General features: G+C 39.6%; 1 protein-coding gene across 1 annotated transcript in view; it reads left to right on the forward strand.

Annotated features, from left to right (window-relative positions):
• MUSK (muscle associated receptor tyrosine kinase) overlaps positions 1 to 14965 on the forward strand; it is a 46681-nt gene extending 31716 nt beyond the window's left edge. The window contains exons 11-17 of the mRNA XM_026672253.2: positions 1591 to 1614; positions 1980 to 2068; positions 2792 to 2951; positions 4777 to 4957; positions 7369 to 7560; positions 10633 to 10781; positions 12770 to 14965. Coding sequence (XP_026528038.2) covers positions 1591 to 1614; positions 1980 to 2068; positions 2792 to 2951; positions 4777 to 4957; positions 7369 to 7560; positions 10633 to 10781; positions 12770 to 13452 — 1478 coding nt within the window. The 3' untranslated portion in view covers positions 13453 to 14965. The remainder of the gene's footprint in view (positions 1 to 1590; positions 1615 to 1979; positions 2069 to 2791; positions 2952 to 4776; positions 4958 to 7368; positions 7561 to 10632; positions 10782 to 12769) is intronic.
• Positions 14966 to 17455: the final 2490 nt, after the last annotated feature.

The raw sequence follows: 17455 nt of genomic DNA on the forward strand, positions 1-17455 counted from the left end.
CGCTTCCGGTGAGCTTTTCCGGTAGAAAGCTCACCGGAAGCGCTTTTTCTTCAAAAAGATGGCGGCGCCAGCGCTTCCGGTGAGCTTTTCCGGGTAGAAAGCTCACCGAAGCGCTTTTTCGTCAAAAAGATGGCGGCGCCAGCGCTTCGTGAGCTTTTCCGGGTAGAAAGCCATTTCTACCCAAAAAGCTCACCGAGCATGCGCCGCTATTTGACGAAAACGCTTCTGGTGATGTCACCGGAAGCGCTTTTTCATCATAAAAAGATGGCGGCGCCCAGTTGACGCCGGTACCGGGCCGCGGCGCCCAGCTGATGCCGGAACCGGGCCGTGGCGTTGAAAAGGTTGGGGATCCCTGGTGTAGGGTCTCCCACTTGGGCAGGGGATCGGACTAGATGACCTACAGATTCCTTCCAACTCTGATTACCTGTTATCTATTATCAAGAGCTGGCTCTTTACCTGGACACCGGAATAAAGTGAGGAGAGTCTAGGGATGATGGTTAGGGCATCCTGAGAGGATGACTGAGGTACAGGTAGTCCTCAACTTACAACAGTTCGTTTAATGACTGCTCAAAGTTACAACAGTACTAAAAAAAGTGACTTGTAATAGTTTTTCACACTTACAACTGTTGTAGGTCACATGATCAAAACGCAGACCCTTGGCATCTGATTCATATTTATGATGGCTGCAGTGTCCCAGGATCATGTGATCACCTGTTGCAACCTTCTGACAAACAAAGTCCAACAGGGAAGCAAGATTCACTTAACCATATTTCTAATTTAACTGCAGTGATTCATTTAAAAACCATGGCAGGAAAGGTCATAAAATGAGGCAAAGCTCATTTAACAACTGTCTCGCTTAGCAACATAAATTTTGGGCTCAGTGTGGTTGTAAGTCAAAGACTACCTGTACTGGATTTTTTAGTTTTTGGTTTTAGTTGTTTAATTAGGGTTGGAAGCTGCTCAGAATATGGATGGCCATACCATTTTAAAAAAAAATAAAAAAAATAAATATCTTCCCCTAGCTCCACAAAACATATTGTGAAAATCATGTATTTGATGCCCAATGCTGTCAGACCCAGAGTCCTGTCCAATTTCCCTTCCCATCTGTTTTCCAACTGATTGCAAGGGAAGGGTCTATATTTTAAAAAATTAATAAGTAGTCATGAGTAATGGGATTCTGATTTAGCCTCTGAGTAGCCAAGCAGGACACAACAAGACAAGGAAAAAAAAGTGTTTTGCCATTAGGTAGAGGCAAATACCTGGCAGCTTGGGTACCTATGAAATGTTCAACCTCCACATATCACTGAATGTATTTTAATCAAAGTGATGAGGAACTTTTTCATCAAGTGCCCTGAGCTCTGGAAGCACAATATAACTCACAGAAAAAAAAAATCAGGTTAAAATGTTCTTTCCATGGTGATTTATAGTTATCTGCAAATGGCTGACCATCTAACTGGGGATATGAGGATTGGTTGATAATGTTCCTATAATCATGTCATACTAAATACCACAGCACCAAACCTTTTATCTCAGGGATTACTATATAGGATCTGGATTACATTCTCCTCTCCTATCTTTTTCTTTCCTCAGATCTGAAAAAAGAAGGCACAACAAGTAAGCAGTTCTGATGTTTTAAAAGAATATATGGTTTTGTAAAAAAAGTGTTGGGCAATTTAGCAGGATGGGCAGAAGATTCATGACTGTAACAGTAAAAATTTTCAATTAAATTAACTGGACTTAGAAAGAAAAAGAGGCATGAGGTTTATGAGAGCTGTTACAGCCGCCCCATAAATAATCTTGCTGAGTTTCTGATCTGTCAAAAAGACGCCAGTGAACCATATTCAACCTCCCCATTTAACCCTTGAAAGAAAACGTAATTATTTTTTCAATATTGTCAGAGCAAATATGCTTTGTCCACTAAGGGGGAATGTACCATATACTGTTATTAGACCATCTGGTTTAATTTTGTTTGTCTTCAGAAACTTGTTACAAAGGGAATGGGGTGACCTATGAAGGTTTGGTGAATGTCACAGCTTCTGGCCTTCCTTGTCAGAAGTGGAGTGCGCAGGTAAGAAGACCATTTTTCAAGGTGGACAAAAGTAGATTTGCTGTAAAGTAGATTTGAATATCTACCTCCCTCCGGGAATCATTGATATCAAATGATTTCTGGGCTGGGCAAGGAAGTAGATTAGCCTTTGTGTAGAGGAGAAGATTGTTTATGTCAAGTTTATTTGCAGATTAAAAAGGGCTTTATGTTGGGAGACAAACACAGTTTGAAATATATTGCTTAGTAAGAGTCGAAAATGAGAAACACATTGCTGTCATGCTTGAGGATTTTGTCCTTTCTGTGTTACAAAATGAAATGGACTTCCTGTCTAATGTGTGGATTAAGATGCAAGTTCTCTTTTGCAGTTCTCACTGATGGATCTGTGGTTATTTCTGTTGAAAAAAAAGAAGCACTAAAAATAAGTATGGAAACAAAATTTAAAAAATAGATAAATGTATTTTGAAAAGGAGAAAATCCAGATTCATATTTTCCTGCAGAGCTTTCTTTTGAACAGATAAATGTGGCAGTAGGGTAGACCTGACGAATGCAAAACATATGGCCGGAAAACAAGTTGATCATTCCATTCATATTTTTAAATGGGGAAGGTATAGCCTAGCACTGATTCATCAGACCTCCCCCCTGGAGCTTTCATTCTTTACAAAATTCTGCTAAGATTGCTTCAAAAGTGCCCAAAATTTTAGAAAATACTTGAAAAATATTTAATATCTTCTCCCCTATCACTAGGTTCCTCATGCACATAGAAAAACACCTGAGATTTTCCCAGAGCTCCTCAATGCAATCAATTATTGTCGTAATCCAGGGGGTGAAAATGTGCGGCCCTGGTGTTATACAAGAGATCCTTCTATCCCGTGGGAATACTGCCACATAGCTCAGTGTGAAGACGGTAAGATCTCATTGCAAACATTATTCACAGGGGTAGGATTCTACCGGTTCGTCCCGGTTCAAGTGAACCGGTAGCTCCAAGGATCAGCTGTGAGCGAATCGGTTTGCTGTGATGATCAGCTGTTGGGCCCACCCGCCCGCCCGCCTGGGCTCTAGTCTGCGCTTTATATCCTGGTTTTCAAGCTCAGCTGATTCGTGCGGCACAGTGGATTGCCACGCGTCAGCTGTTTAACACAGAGAGATTGCTGGAGAAGGTCAGTAGCAAATGCTCTGCGTATGCGCGAAGTGTGCCTTTGGCACGTACATATGCACTCACCAAACCGGTTGTTACACTGGTCGAATCACACCCCTGATTATTCAGTGGTGGTCTAGTGTGAATTTTACCCAGCAGATCTAGTCCAAAAGCTGCAAGCTCGCTACTTTGAAATTTTTGATTCGGCATTACTCTATGAACTTCTGCTTATGTTTGGAATTTGGTTGTAAATACAGGTAGTGACTTACAACCATTAGTGTTTAGTGGTTGTTCAAACAACAGTGTTACACTGTTTCAGTGTTACAACAGCACATTTTCACATTTTTGGTAACTTACCATAGTACATTAAAATTGATTGTCCCAAAGGTGCTTTTTCCAAAAGTCAACTGGACTTTCTTGTTTTTTTCTTTGAAAATATTTCACTTCTCAGAACTGAAGAAGCTTCTTGGATGAGAAGTGAATTATCTTCAAAGAAAAAAAACCAAAGAAAGTCCAGTTGCCTTTTGGAAAAAGCACTTTTGGGACAACCATAACCTGGATGATTGAGAATCTCCATAGACATTAAGGTTGACTAGTACCAATAATTAAATCTGATAATCAATTATGCTTTATTTCAGGTTGAAAGTTAACCAATAAAGACCCACCTGCTTTCAAATTTATTACGTTGCAAGGGTTTACTGTACAGTACAGTAATAAAATTAAGTATATCACTGGATCTTAGCTATTCACATTTGTTTCTTCTTTCTTTTGAAGAACATGTCTCTGCCATGTTCTTCATATTTCATTAAAATCAAAATAGTGATTCGTCAACAATTGAACTACATCATAAAGTCAATGTAGGAGTGGATGTGGATTTGATTTGGAGTTTTGGCACTTGTAAGAAGAGGAGGGACGACTTAACACTCCTAATCTGCAGATTTTTCCTTGGAACAGTCGCGCAGTATTTTAACCTAAGTGGGGCATATTGCTAGTTCTAAAATCATTTGGAGGTCACATGTGAAAGGGAGTATTAAAATAGTTTTAGAAAAGTTTGATGGCCCCTTTCAGGGCTGGGTGAAACACAAGGAATGCTTGCAACAAAATATAGCTCCTTGGAGGGTCAGGTGTGATATTTAGAAGGCTCATGCAGCTACTGTGAAGATTGTCCCCAGCTGTCAGTTTATGCATGCATATGTAGAGCTGTTTTGCTGGCAATCTCAATGAAAGATTGTCTGAGCTTTTTAAAACAGCTGCAGTCTGGCTTTTCAGAGAAGGTGTCTGCTTTAATGTTACAGGAGGAGGTGTTTTGCTTGGACCAATGAATTTTGAACAGTGGTTCTGTCAAATGCATTGTTCCACTCCATTAAATATTTCTGTCCATTATTTATTGTTGCCATTTGAGGACTAAGAATGCTATAATTTTCTCCTCAAATATTTTTGTGCACTAAAAACAAGGACCTCAATTCCTATTCCCTTCAACTCACTGGATAGTGCTTCTGCTTATTCAGGCTGCTTCCATAATTTCCATGGCAATATGATAATCGCATAAGCAACTGTGCCTCTAAAATTGAAGTCTCATTTGTTTCTATTTTAGATTCCCTGGCACTAGGAACAACAAAGATGAGTACAGCATCTCCACATTTCCCTTTCTTCTCTCCTACCTATTCCATGACTGTCATCATCTCTGTCATCTCCAGCTTTGCGATGGTCATCATTCTCATTGTTACAGTCCTGGTTTGTTGTCGGAGGCGCAAGCAATGGAAAAACAAAACAAGGTAAGTGTTAGTGAGCACAATCAGATTCAGCAAAATGAAGAATGACATCAACTTTGCTGAGTTGAAGAGCCAGTTTAGTGTTGTAGTTAAAGAATCCGAAGGGCAGCGAATTCCAAACTTCCCTTAGGTGTGAAAGTCAAGTGGTTGGCTTTGGGCCAGATTGTCTCTGTCTTGTCATTCTATTTCTACGTGCAGAGCGATGTATTTTGTGATTTTTCTCCAGTTCTTTCTCTTCTCTTCTGCTGTCTCCAGATACTGCCATGTCCACTATCCAGACTTTTTTTTTGTCTTTCTTACGGACAATGGTTAAGTCTGGGATACTATGTGGCAAGTGCTTGTGTATCTCAGTTCTAAACTCCCACCATAATTTAGTTTCTTACTTTCTATTACTTTGTTTTGTAGTCCCACCAGTGTTTGCTTTTAGGCAAGTGGTATTTCTTCAGATCTTCTACCTCTCCTGTTATAGTCCTGTGTTGTTGCTTTTCCATTACCCTTACATGGCCATAAATGGGGATTATATGACCTGAAATTCTATAAAACAGAAGGAATCAGTTTAGGGAAGGGAAGTTTTGTAGATAGGCAGATTTACCCTTTTCTAAGTGTCATTTTTAGTGCAAAGTATCCTGGATATAGATGCTCCTAAGAGTAATACTGGAGGCAGGATTGCATACCTTAAATTGGGGGTCCCAAACCCCTGGTCTGTGGACCACACCAGGCTGCGGCAGGCCAGAAAAGGGGCAGCAACCAAGCAAAGCCCCAGCATGGGTTGCAGGCAGCATGAGAAACCAGCCCTGCCCCGGTTCTCAGAAAAACTTCTCTTCACGGAACCTAGTATCCAAAAGGTTGGGGGACGCTGCCTTAAATGACTGGGGAAAAAATAACCCCCTAGTTTAATTTGTGTTTTATCAAAATGATAACATTTCTCTATTTATTTATTTAGCATATGGCATGTCATACACGGACTAGCATTCTAAATTAAAATCCGTGTTTATATATTGTATTTATAATATTCCTCTATTTTTGCATATTCCCTATATCTCGGCTGAATGGATGCTAGAATTTAAGACAGAATAGAATAGAATAAATACTTTATTGGCCAAGTGTGATTGGACACACAAGGAATTTGTCTTGGTGTAAATACTCTCAGTATACATAAAGAAAAGGCACATTCATTAAGAATCAAGAATCATAACGTACAACACTTAATGATAGTCATAGGGTACAATCAACAATCAAATCATACTAGGAAACAGTCAAGTGGGAGGGGATGGGTGGTAAGGAGTGGTGAGAAGATTAACAGTAATAGTAGTGTACTTTGTAAATAGTTGAACAGTGTTGAGGGAATTATTTGTTTAGCAGAGTGATGGCTTTCAGGAAAAAAAACTGTTCTTGTGTCTAGTTGTTCTGGTGTGCAGTGCTCTATAGCATCGTTTTGAGGGAAGGAGTTGAAACAGTTTATGTCCGGGATGTGAGGGGTCTGTAAATATTTTCACAGCCCTCTTTTTGACTAGTGCAGTATACAGGTCCTCGATGGAAGGCAGGTAGGTAGTAATTGTTTTTTCTGCAGTCCTAATTATCCTGTGAAGTCTGTGTCTGTCCTGTTGGGTTGCAGAACCAAACTAGACAGTTATAGAGGTGCAGATGATAGAGTCAATAATTCCTCTGTAGAACTGGATCAGCAGCTCCTTGGGCAGTTTGAGCTTTCTGAGTTGGCGCAGAAAGAACATTCTTTGTTGTGCTTTTTTGATGATGTTTTTGATGTTAGGTGTCCATTCATGTGATATAATAGAACCTAGAAATTTGAAGGTCTCTAGTGTTGATACTGTGTTGTGTAGTATTGTAAGAGGTGGTAGTATAGGAGGGTTTCTTCTCAAGTCTACCACCATTTCTACGGTTTTGAGTGTGTTCAGTTCCAGATTGTTCCGGTTACACCACAAGGCAAGTTGTATCCTGTCTGTATGCAGATTCATCATTGTCTCAAATGAGACCAATCACTGTTGTGTCATCAGCAAACTTCAGTATTTTAACAGATGGATCATTTGAAATGCAGTCATTGGTATATAAGGAGAAGAGAAGTGGAGATAGCACACAGCCTTGGGGTGGCCCTGTGCTGATTGTACAGGTATCGGATGTGATTCCGCCTAGCTTCACCTGCTGCTTCCTGTCTGTTAGGAAGCTTATGATCCACTTACAAGTGTGTTCAGCTATCGCTAGTTGGTTTAATTTACTTAGAAGAGTGTCTGGAATGATGGTATTGAATGCTGAACTGAAGTCTTCAAAGAGGACCCTTGTGTAGGTATTTGGAGATTCAAGGTGTTGTAGGATGTAATGCAGTCCCCAAATCGTTATTGGTTTGTTTGCAAGGCTTGTTCCAATTAAGCCACAGATTCTTTCTCCCTCATTCATTTCAGAGAATTGGCACCACCAGCTCTGACAACTCTTCCTTCGGAGCTCTTGTTGGACAGGCTGCACCCCAATCCTATGTACCAACGCATGCCTCTACTTCTGAATCCCAAATTATTCAGTTTGGAATATCCACGAAATAATATTGAATATGTGAGAGATATTGGGGAAGGTGCTTTTGGACGGGTCTTCCAAGCAAGGTAAATGAACGGTTACCTAGTTATGATTTGGCAGCTGTCACTGAGTTCTTTATGTTTAAAGTCCTGCAGGGTTAAATAACCTGAAAATAGCCAGTTATATTAATTGTATGTCACAGAAAGACTACGTAATATTAGTTATATCCTCCTAAACTTCCTTCCAGTAAGAGAGATTTCCCATTTATGCCAGGCATGCCAAGGCCTTCGCTGCTGTGGTGCTATTTTGATTAAGAGGGAATTCTGACTTGGATTCTTTTAGTCATGATCACACAAGTAGTAGCTTCATCCATTGGTTCCTCAAACACCAAATATCTGCTGTTCCTTTTATATTGAGCAAAATGACTACTGGGAGAATATATTATCACTAGAGAATATATTATCACTTCTTATGGCGATTTCGTACTGCCATGAAGAAGAGTTACAGGAATTGGGTATGCCTAGTTTAATGAAAAGAAGGACTAGGGATGACATGATAGCAGTGTTCCAATATCTCAGGGGCTGCCACAAAGAAGAGGGAGTCAAGCTATTCTCCAAAGCACCTGAGGGCAGGACAAGAAGCAATGGATGGAAACTAATCAAGGAGAGAAGAAACCTAGAATTAAGGAGAAATTTCCTAACAGTGAGAACAATTAATCAATGGAATAACTTGCCTCCAGAGGTTATACTGCTCCAACACTGGAGGTTTTTAAGAAGAGATTGGATAAACGTTTGTCTAAAACGGTATAGGGTTTCCTGCTTGAGCAGGGGATTGGACTAGAGCATCTCCAAGGTTTCTTCAAACTCTGTTATTCTGAGTAAAATTAATCTAAATCAGGAGTGTGCAACCCCAAATGTGTAGATTGCACTCAACCACCCAAGATCTAATTTATAGTCCTCCATTCCTGAAGCTTGGCTGGCTGGAGAATTCTGGGAGTTGAAGTCCACACATCTTAAAAGTTGTTAATATTGAGAAACAGTGTTTTAGAAATAATCCTGTCATAAGGCAGTTTATTGTAGTAATAGTAGTTTATTTAAACTAGTAATCTTGTAATTCAACTGCTATAGGAATGGCTTCCATATCACCTGCATTTGGTGACAGAAAATAGAAATAGAAAACCTACTATGGTGTTAAAGAATGTCCTGGAAATAAGACCCGGTTTTATATATACTTTTTGCCACCCAAAAAGGCACCAGGTCTTATTTTCAGGGGTGTCTTCCACTGAATTACCTCGTGGTGGCGGCACTGACAGCCCTGCCCAAAAGGAGCCCACTGCTGGCCCACTTTTTCTGCAGCCACTTGTCACCACTTGCGCATGTCGCCCCCAACCTCTGTTTTCCTGTCAGAGGACTTTTGTAAAAAGAAACAGGCTCTGGGTTGATGAGCGCATTGCCCCCCAGTCTCATTTCACCATCAGAGGCCTTCAGGAAAGGCCTCTGCCGCTGATAACAGAGCTCCAGATTGACAGTGAAACGAGGCCAGGGGGCACAGCACGTATCAATCCAGAGCCCATTTCTTGGCTGCTGAGGCTTTTCCTGAAGGCTTCTGACAGCGAAACAGAGGCCGGGGGCAATATGTGCAAGTGGCTGCAGAAGTGGGCCAGAAAGGCAAGGCAGGTGTCGGGGTGTGTGAGGCAACTGTCCAAAGATAAGTAGTAGGGCAGCTCCACCCCCCACATTCTCACCCTAGCTTAATTTTTACCCATGTGCCTTGCTCCACTCCGTGCACCCTGGAGTGAGAGAGGTCTTAACCAGGGCTTATATTGATCCCATATGTAAAAAATCAAGCTAAGTCTTATTTTTGGGATAGGTCTTATTTTTAGGGAAACAATAATATATAAAATATTAAAGTAACGTTTAAAAGTAGTGAAGTCGTGCTTTGAAGGAAGCTATAGCAGTAAGGACTTGTAAATAATTCTTTCAAATTACCGAATTTTAGTTTTGTGTCTGAAAAAATCCAGATCTTATGTTTTAGCTCTAGAAAGCAATTAAGATACCCCCATCCAAATTACTCAATTGTTCGAACTGTTCAAGGAAGTCACACCATTTTCCTTGCCTCTTTCTCATAGAACAAAATATGTTGCAGCTACGTTAAAAGAGATTCCTGTGGCTCATCATCAGAGCCCAACAGTTTCCTGAAGACATTTCACTGAGCTTCAATATTTGCAAAGTATTTGATGCTCTTGATTGCAAAATTACACATGCCTGACTTGCAGTTGCTTTGCCACACCGGGTGATTTGATTTCAGACTGGCATTTTGCCTTTTGCTGGCATTTGACAATGATGTGCCATTTGCTGCATTCAGCTGCACCTGTCTGCTATCATAAAAGCATTCAGCTGCACCAGAGCAGCTATCATAAAAGCTAGAAATATGTTTTGGAGACTAGAAACACTGAATGGCTCCAGAACAGTAAAACAGCTTGACACTTAATCCAACAGCTGAGCAAGTTGACTCTATACACTTACTGTTCCCTACTACATACAAGTACAGAGAGTTACTACATGACTAGGATATCTCTTCCTCATCGTCAGACCAGACATATCTATTAACGTGAGATAGTTAGAAGTAGAAATTCTCTCCCTGAGCTTTAATCGTATTCTGTTTGAAGTGTGCTCCTAATTACCAATTGCTCTGCATATTCTTTTTTTTCTCCTTATCATTAGCTATTTGAACTTCAGGAAGGATGCAAATAAATAGGCATACTTTATGAAGCAGATATCATTTCCTGCCATGAGCCCTATTATCTAAGTTAGTCTTCCTATATAGGGATGATATACTGGTAGTGATATGCTGTGATTTCTTGCTATGCTCCTATGTTCTGTCATGATAATAACAATGGGATGGGATCCCATCATAACCAATGAGAATAAAATGTTTTCCATACAATGCTAAAGTAAAGTAAAGATTGTAGTGTGAATTAAGACAGATATGGTGAGGCTACAGTAATCTCTTGTATCATACTATAACTCATCCTCTTTTAATCCTCCTGTCCCAGTTAATCATGACAGGCTAACAACTGATGTCTGGAAATCTTGGGAGTTGCATTCCATAAAGGACTCCATCACACCTGTAACTTTTCCTTCTGCATCTTTCCTTAGGGCTCCTGGACTGCTTCCTTACGAACCTTTCACAATGGTTGCAGTGAAGATGCTCAAAGAAGAAGCTTCAGCAGACATGCAGGCTGATTTTCAAAGGGAGGCAGCTCTCATGGCTGAATTCGACAATCCAAACATTGTCAAACTTTTAGGTACCAAAGCCAATCCTCTCTGCTTTGCCCTTCACATGGTAGATGTACATTTTGAAACATGTCTTTAGAGTACTGGCTTAACCATCAAAGATGACTTACTGATGAAGGAATTGGCAGTACCAGAACCTGAGGTTTGATCTGGCAAAGCTATGGATACATCTGGCTCCTTAGCATCCTGTGCAAAATTACTTGCAATTTTTGAGAGTCTTCTTCTTTAACCTAATATTTCAAAGGGCAACCCTTTCTTTCCAGAATACAGTGCACCATTTGATAGACTCATTTGGGCCCTTTCCTTCTCTGTCATTTCCCACCAAACACTATTGAGTGTAGCAATCAGAAACACCTGAAGGTTTTGTTGTGTCTTCTTCTGGCTGAAAGGATTGTCTATATTTCAGCAGCCAAAAAAGGAAAAAGAAAACAGGAAATTGACTCTCTGCTGGGTAAATGTGTGTGTGTATTTATTAACATCACATTGGATATATTAGGAAAGGCCAAAGGGTTATGGGACTGCTGAGCATCCTTTGACCCAAACTTCCATGCGGACACTTTTCTTGGAGTCAGATCCAGATGTTTTCACACTAAGAAATGCTTACTTTTTCTTTTAAAGACAGTTGAAGGCACTAGCAAAAATTCAAACCTAGCTACTGAATGTTCATTAGAAAAGTGTCGTAAAAGTATGATCAATATTTATGCATTTCTCAGTCTCCATTTTTCCCAATTTAATAGTATGAATGGAGGATTGTATGTTCTGATTATACAATGAACAAAGTTCATCAACAATGTCCAGTGACCTCATTTAACTCACAAATGACTATGAGTTTGAATGATGATTGGATGAGAGAAGAGTACTTTGTATATATACCCTTAGGTGATTCCTTGTTTTATCATTCACATATTCCTGGCATCCAAAGCTAATTGAATCATTCAGTTGTGGTTGAATCCATTGTTACTGGAAGCTAAGGTGTTTTAAAAAGTGGGACCTGTTGCTAGTGTTGTTAAGAAAAAATCATTTGGGGTAATACAAAAGAAATTGTTTTTGGAATTCTTTTCAAGAGGGAGTAAAGCATCTTTGCTACACTCAAAGAGGAAATGTAGTCCTGGCCACTTGTTTTGCAGATGAAATTATTTTGTATTTTCTTTATGTTGCCTTCTCTTCCTCTTTTACCTCCATTATCAAATGGTTATTTCTGCCCTACAAATAATGATCCTTTAAAACACCTGCTTTTCTTTAGGATAACTCTTCTGTTTTGTGAATTTAATCTTATTTATTTATATTTAATTCTAAGAATTTATATGGCTGCCTATCCCATAAGCAGTGATTTCATAGCAGAAAAAGCAAGCTTCCCTTTTGGTAGCCCAACCTGGCAATTTCCCATTGGGTTAAGCTACATTTTTCATCACTTCTGGTAAGCCAACAATGTGGGGGAAGCATAATATGCATTCAACTGTTAGAGGAAACAATGTAACAGGTGGTCCTTGACTTATGACCACAATTGAGCCCAAAATGTCTGTTGTTAAGTGAGTTCTGCCCCATTGTACAACCTTTCTTACTGTGGCTATTAAGTGAATCCCTGCAGTTGTGAAGTTAGTAACAGAGTGAATGAGTGAATCTTGCTCCCCCATTGATTTTGCTTGGCAGAAGGTTACAAAAAGGTGATCATGTGACCCTGGGACACTGCAACCGTCATAAATATGGGACACCTGCCAAGCATCTGAATTTTGATCATGACCACGGGAATCCTGCAATGGTCATAATGTGTGAAAAAAGGTCATAAGCCACTTTTTTTTTAGTACTGTGGTAACTTTGAACAGTCGCTAAACAAACTGAGGTAAGTTGAGGTCTACCTGTATCATGAGACATAAACTATGAAGAGAACCAAGAGGTACTGTTTTTTTCAGCTCCCCTGTTTCTTGGCATATGAAATAACTCTTGCTTATGAAATGATGAAAATAAATCTTGTTTATCTAATAGGGTTTCTTGGTTTCAGGGGTATGTGCTATCGGAAAGCCCATGTGCCTGCTTTTCGAATATATGGCGTTTGGAGACCTAAACGAATACCTGCGTAACCGATCACCACGCAGCCTCTGTAACCCAACCAACAACAACCTCGAGCCAAAGATCAGACCCTCTAGCCTCAACGTGCTCACTCTTTCTTGCACTGACCAGCTCTGCATTGCCAAACAGGTAGCAGCCGGAATGGCCTACCTTTCAGAACGCAAGTTTGTCCACCGGGACCTGGCCACCAGGAACTGTTTGGTAGGAGAAAACATGGTGGTTAAAATTGCTGACTTTGGCCTCTCCAGAAATATGTACTCGGCAGACTATTACAAGGCCAACGAAAACGACGCCATCCCCATACGTTGGATGCCCCCGGAATCTATCTTCTACAACCGTTATACCACCGAGTCCGATGTCTGGGCCTACGGGGTGGTCCTATGGGAAATTTTTGCCTTTGGCATGCAACCCTATTATGGGATGGCTCACGAGGAAGTCATTTATTACGTCAGAGATGGGAATATCCTGTCGTGCCCAGATAACTGCCCTTTGGAGTTGTATAACCTGATGCGCCTTTGTTGGAGCAAGTTGCCTTCGGATAGGCCGAGCTTCGCAGGCATCCACCGTATTCTGGAGCGAATGTACGAGAGGGCAATGGCTACTGAACAGGTGTGAACTGTTCTCCGGAGCAAGGGACTCTCAAACTGAACCCTTCAGGTGTATTGGATAACAAATCTAAGAATTCCCAGACAGACTAATGGCGATCGGGGGTGGGGTGGGGATTGGGTTGGGAAAGACAATTCTTGAACGCAGCATGTCCTTTCTTCTTTCCTCAATGTTTAAATTTGGAAAAAGAAAGAACTTGCACTTACCACATCATCTGTCTTTATCATTATGATTCAGGCAATGTCTCCCATAGGAAAATGAAGCAGGGTCCAAAAGAGACATCATTGCAATTTTTTAAAAAATAACTCATTATCTAAATATCATTTTTAGTTTTAAAACTTTCAAATAAAACTTTTTGCCGTGCCTCAGAATCCAATGTGGCTAGAAAATACATCAAGACGGATTACTAAAAACAAAACAATAGTTAGCTAACTCAGCAGCAGAATTCCAAGTACAAAATGAACTGAAAGAACAGACAAGCCTCGGGTGTGTCAGGCTTCAGACTATTTTTGAAAACTCAATTCCAAATAATTTCCAGAATATCACTGTTGATTTTACACAGCTGTCTCTCTGTATATAATGGTTTTACCTTAATCTGAACATCGTCTGATCTAGCTTTGTGTCCTATTCTAACTTTAAGGGCAGTGGTATTTCCTGTTCTCTCTTAGATTGAGGAACTGTACATGAGGAACTGTATTTGAGACCACGGTTGTACCATGGAAATTGTCGGTTCCATCACTTAATGATTTCTTAGTGCTGGTAAGGCTGTTCTAATGGAATTCGATAAATACCACAGCTACAGCTGGGAGGTTGGAATAAAAATAGAAGACATAGTGCACATCAGGTAGAATCTAGGCTTATGAAACAAAACGGAAACCTGTTTGGAGGTGGAAGAACAATTGTGCCATGAAAGTGAAAATTTGCACAAAAGTTCTTGTTTTCGGTTCATAATTTAGTGATTTGAGGATTTGAACTACTGAATTTTCTAGGGTCTATTCTAATTTCTGTTGCTCCACCTTGCCACGCCTTCTATCTTGGCTTTTCACAAAAATAGGAATTGAGTTAATGTGAGTGGGTATACCAGACAGTGGTTTCTATTATTGCCAATTTTAGTGTATCTATCATTCTAATAGATATTTTGATTCAAGGAATGGGGGTTGCTGAGCCACGTGATTGACTGGTTATGTGCCAGCAGATAAGTGTTAACTTTTAGCAACCATGTAGATAGATTCCCCCCACCCCCATTATAGTCTATCCCTAATATGATCCTTCAAGCTTTTAGTGATGCATCCCTTGCCACTGTAATTGAATATATTCTCCTTGTTGCTGATCATTCTATTTTACCTTTTCCTTAACTTTTCCCGGCATGATAGAATTCTCACAAGAGCTAGTTCTTAGCAAAATCTTTCCAAAATATGATAATTTGAACCTTGGACATTTAAGCTGTAGGTGAAATCAATTTGTTCTATTATGAATATCTTTTTTTACTGTCCAGGTATTTTCAGGATTATTCTCCAGCACCAAAATTTTAAAAAAAAAACCATCAATACATTCTTTCTATTCTGCTTCTTCAAAATCCAACTTTCTTTTCCACAAAGTGTCACAGGGAATACTATTGCTTGCCCTTTTTTGATATATCTAGGTATAGGCTCTTTATGATATCTGAACATTTTTTCCAAGGCTTTCATAGTTGCTCTACCAAGTGCTAATCTGTAGCATATTTCTTGACTGTTTATTCCTTTACTATTGATCAGGGATCTCAAAACTTGGCAACTTTAAGACATGCTGGCTGGGGAATTCTGGGAGTTGAAGTCCACAAGTCTCAAAGTTGCCAAGTTTGGAGACCTCTGCTATTGATGGTTGATCCTAAAAGGCAGACGCTATCCACCACTTTGATATCTTTGTTGCCAATTCTAAGGCCAATAGTTCTATTTGTACCATGAGTTTGTTTTATTCTACAGTTAATTTCAGTTCATAGTTTTCATTAAGTTGAAAACTAGTAGAGGCAGGAAAGAGGCAACAATGAATTCTACTTCTAATCATATTTCCATGCATTCTCACACTCATTCTGTACCTCAAGTTCATCTTCTTAAAGGACACTTTGTTTAAAGCTAGATTCAGCAGGAGGTCTTGCTATTATACATTAAGAGAATTCAGAAACAATTGGTTGCATTTTCTCTTTCTGAGATCCCTCACAAAGCTGCCCATTACCAGCTCCTTATTTTCCTCACTGAATCCCACATATGGCTCACATACTTCTAGGACCGAAAACAAATATCTGGATTATACGGCCACAATGACACATCTCTTGATGGATGGATTTCTTAACCAAACATCAATGCCCTATTGGAGGCTTTATTAAGAATGGAGTCATACAAGTGGTGAAAGGTAAACAAATGTCTTCCTAGCTTTTTCCTTAATAAAGCCTTCATTGGTATACTGTGAATTGGCCTCATCCTGCTGATTTTTGGCGGTGATGTAGTGGTAGAGTTGAAAAGAAAAGGTGGCTCTTTCTAGCCTAGCATTCCAGCCTTTGTGGGATTAGTGGGAAATAGAGAGTCAAAGTCTATGATGCTTAGTAGCCTTTGGTTGCAAAGCAAAGGAGCATAGATTCCTCAAACCGTGTGGAAAAACCAGTTCTCAGAAAGTTGGTCCAATATATCTTCAGAGCTCCAGATTTGGAAACGCTGTTGAAATCCTTTCTTGCAAATAAATAAGAGGGAATAAACAAGGACAAATCTTGTTTTATATCTTTCAGTGGTGAATACTATTTTTCGGATCACTTAGGATAAGGGTGAAATTCAACCACCTCACACCACCTCGGTGGTAGTGACGATTTGAATTGGTTGGCCCCACCCATACCCGCCCGCCTTCTTCCACACCCACAGAGCTGGTACGGAAAAATTTTGAATTTCACTCCTGGATTAGCAGCTATTATTTTGATTATATACTGTCTCAGTTGCAGAAATTCTTATTGGTTTATCCAAGTATAATGTAAAATACAAAGATACAAAAGAAAATAATGGGGAAACAAGGGAGGGAGAAGGGAAGGGAAAAATGTAGGACAAAGGGAAGAAAGAAAAAGTGCAGTAGAATAAGATAACAGAATCAAACCTCAACTTTTTACTTTTATAGAATTATATAGACTTTCTATAACAACAAACCTATCTAATTGGCAAGTGCCAAAATCAAAGCTTCACCCCCCCGCACCTCAAGCACAAAGTCCAAGAGTGGTTTCCAAGTAGAAACAACATTAATTGTGTACTTTTCTTTAATCAGAGCAGTCAATTTGGTCATCTCTGTTAGCCCCATCAACTTTTTCAGCCATTCATCCATTGTGGGAATCAGTGTCCTTCCATTTTTGTGCATAAAGTAATCTTGCTTCCATTAACAAACAGTATATAACATCAAAGTACCATTTTTTTCAAAACCTTTTTCCATTAAACCCAAAAGAAAAGCCTCTGGTTTTATCTTTATATTCACTTTAACGATCTGTATTAAGATGTGAATCCTATTCCAATATTTCTTTGTTTTGTCACATGTCCACCATATTGTCTCAAGGGGAGTTTAAGTTGCCTTTCTGTTGCCCTTTATAGCTGGGTTTATAGCTGGGTTTCTCTTTTGGGTTTGAGTATTTGAATATATATCATGCTATGTCACCACCTGTGTCATTTGAACTTGTAGAGGCAGGTGCAGTTTCATTTCATAGACTAGATTATTGCTGTTTTACTGATAATATATCAAGTTTCTGAATTAAGAAATCAGTGCAGTGAACCAAAGCACATCCCAAAACAAGAGATTTAAAGTTTATGTTTGGATTTAAATACTGGATGGGGTATCCAAGTAGAATCCAGAAAAGGTCAATTGACAGATTTTGTGGTGAATCTAAGCAGCAACAATCAATATTTGTTAGTTTTGTTTCACCAGATATCTTGAAAAATAAACAGCGAGTGACAAATCAGAAACAACTACTCATAGAAATGGTCATTATCTTCTGCCATTTTGTTCAAAT

This window comes from Notechis scutatus, chromosome 2 (genome assembly GCF_049901735.1).
Source record: "Notechis scutatus isolate UNSWTSFEM ecotype Mainland chromosome 2, rNotScu1.2, whole genome shotgun sequence".
Taxonomy (NCBI): domain Eukaryota; kingdom Metazoa; phylum Chordata; class Lepidosauria; order Squamata; family Elapidae; genus Notechis; species Notechis scutatus.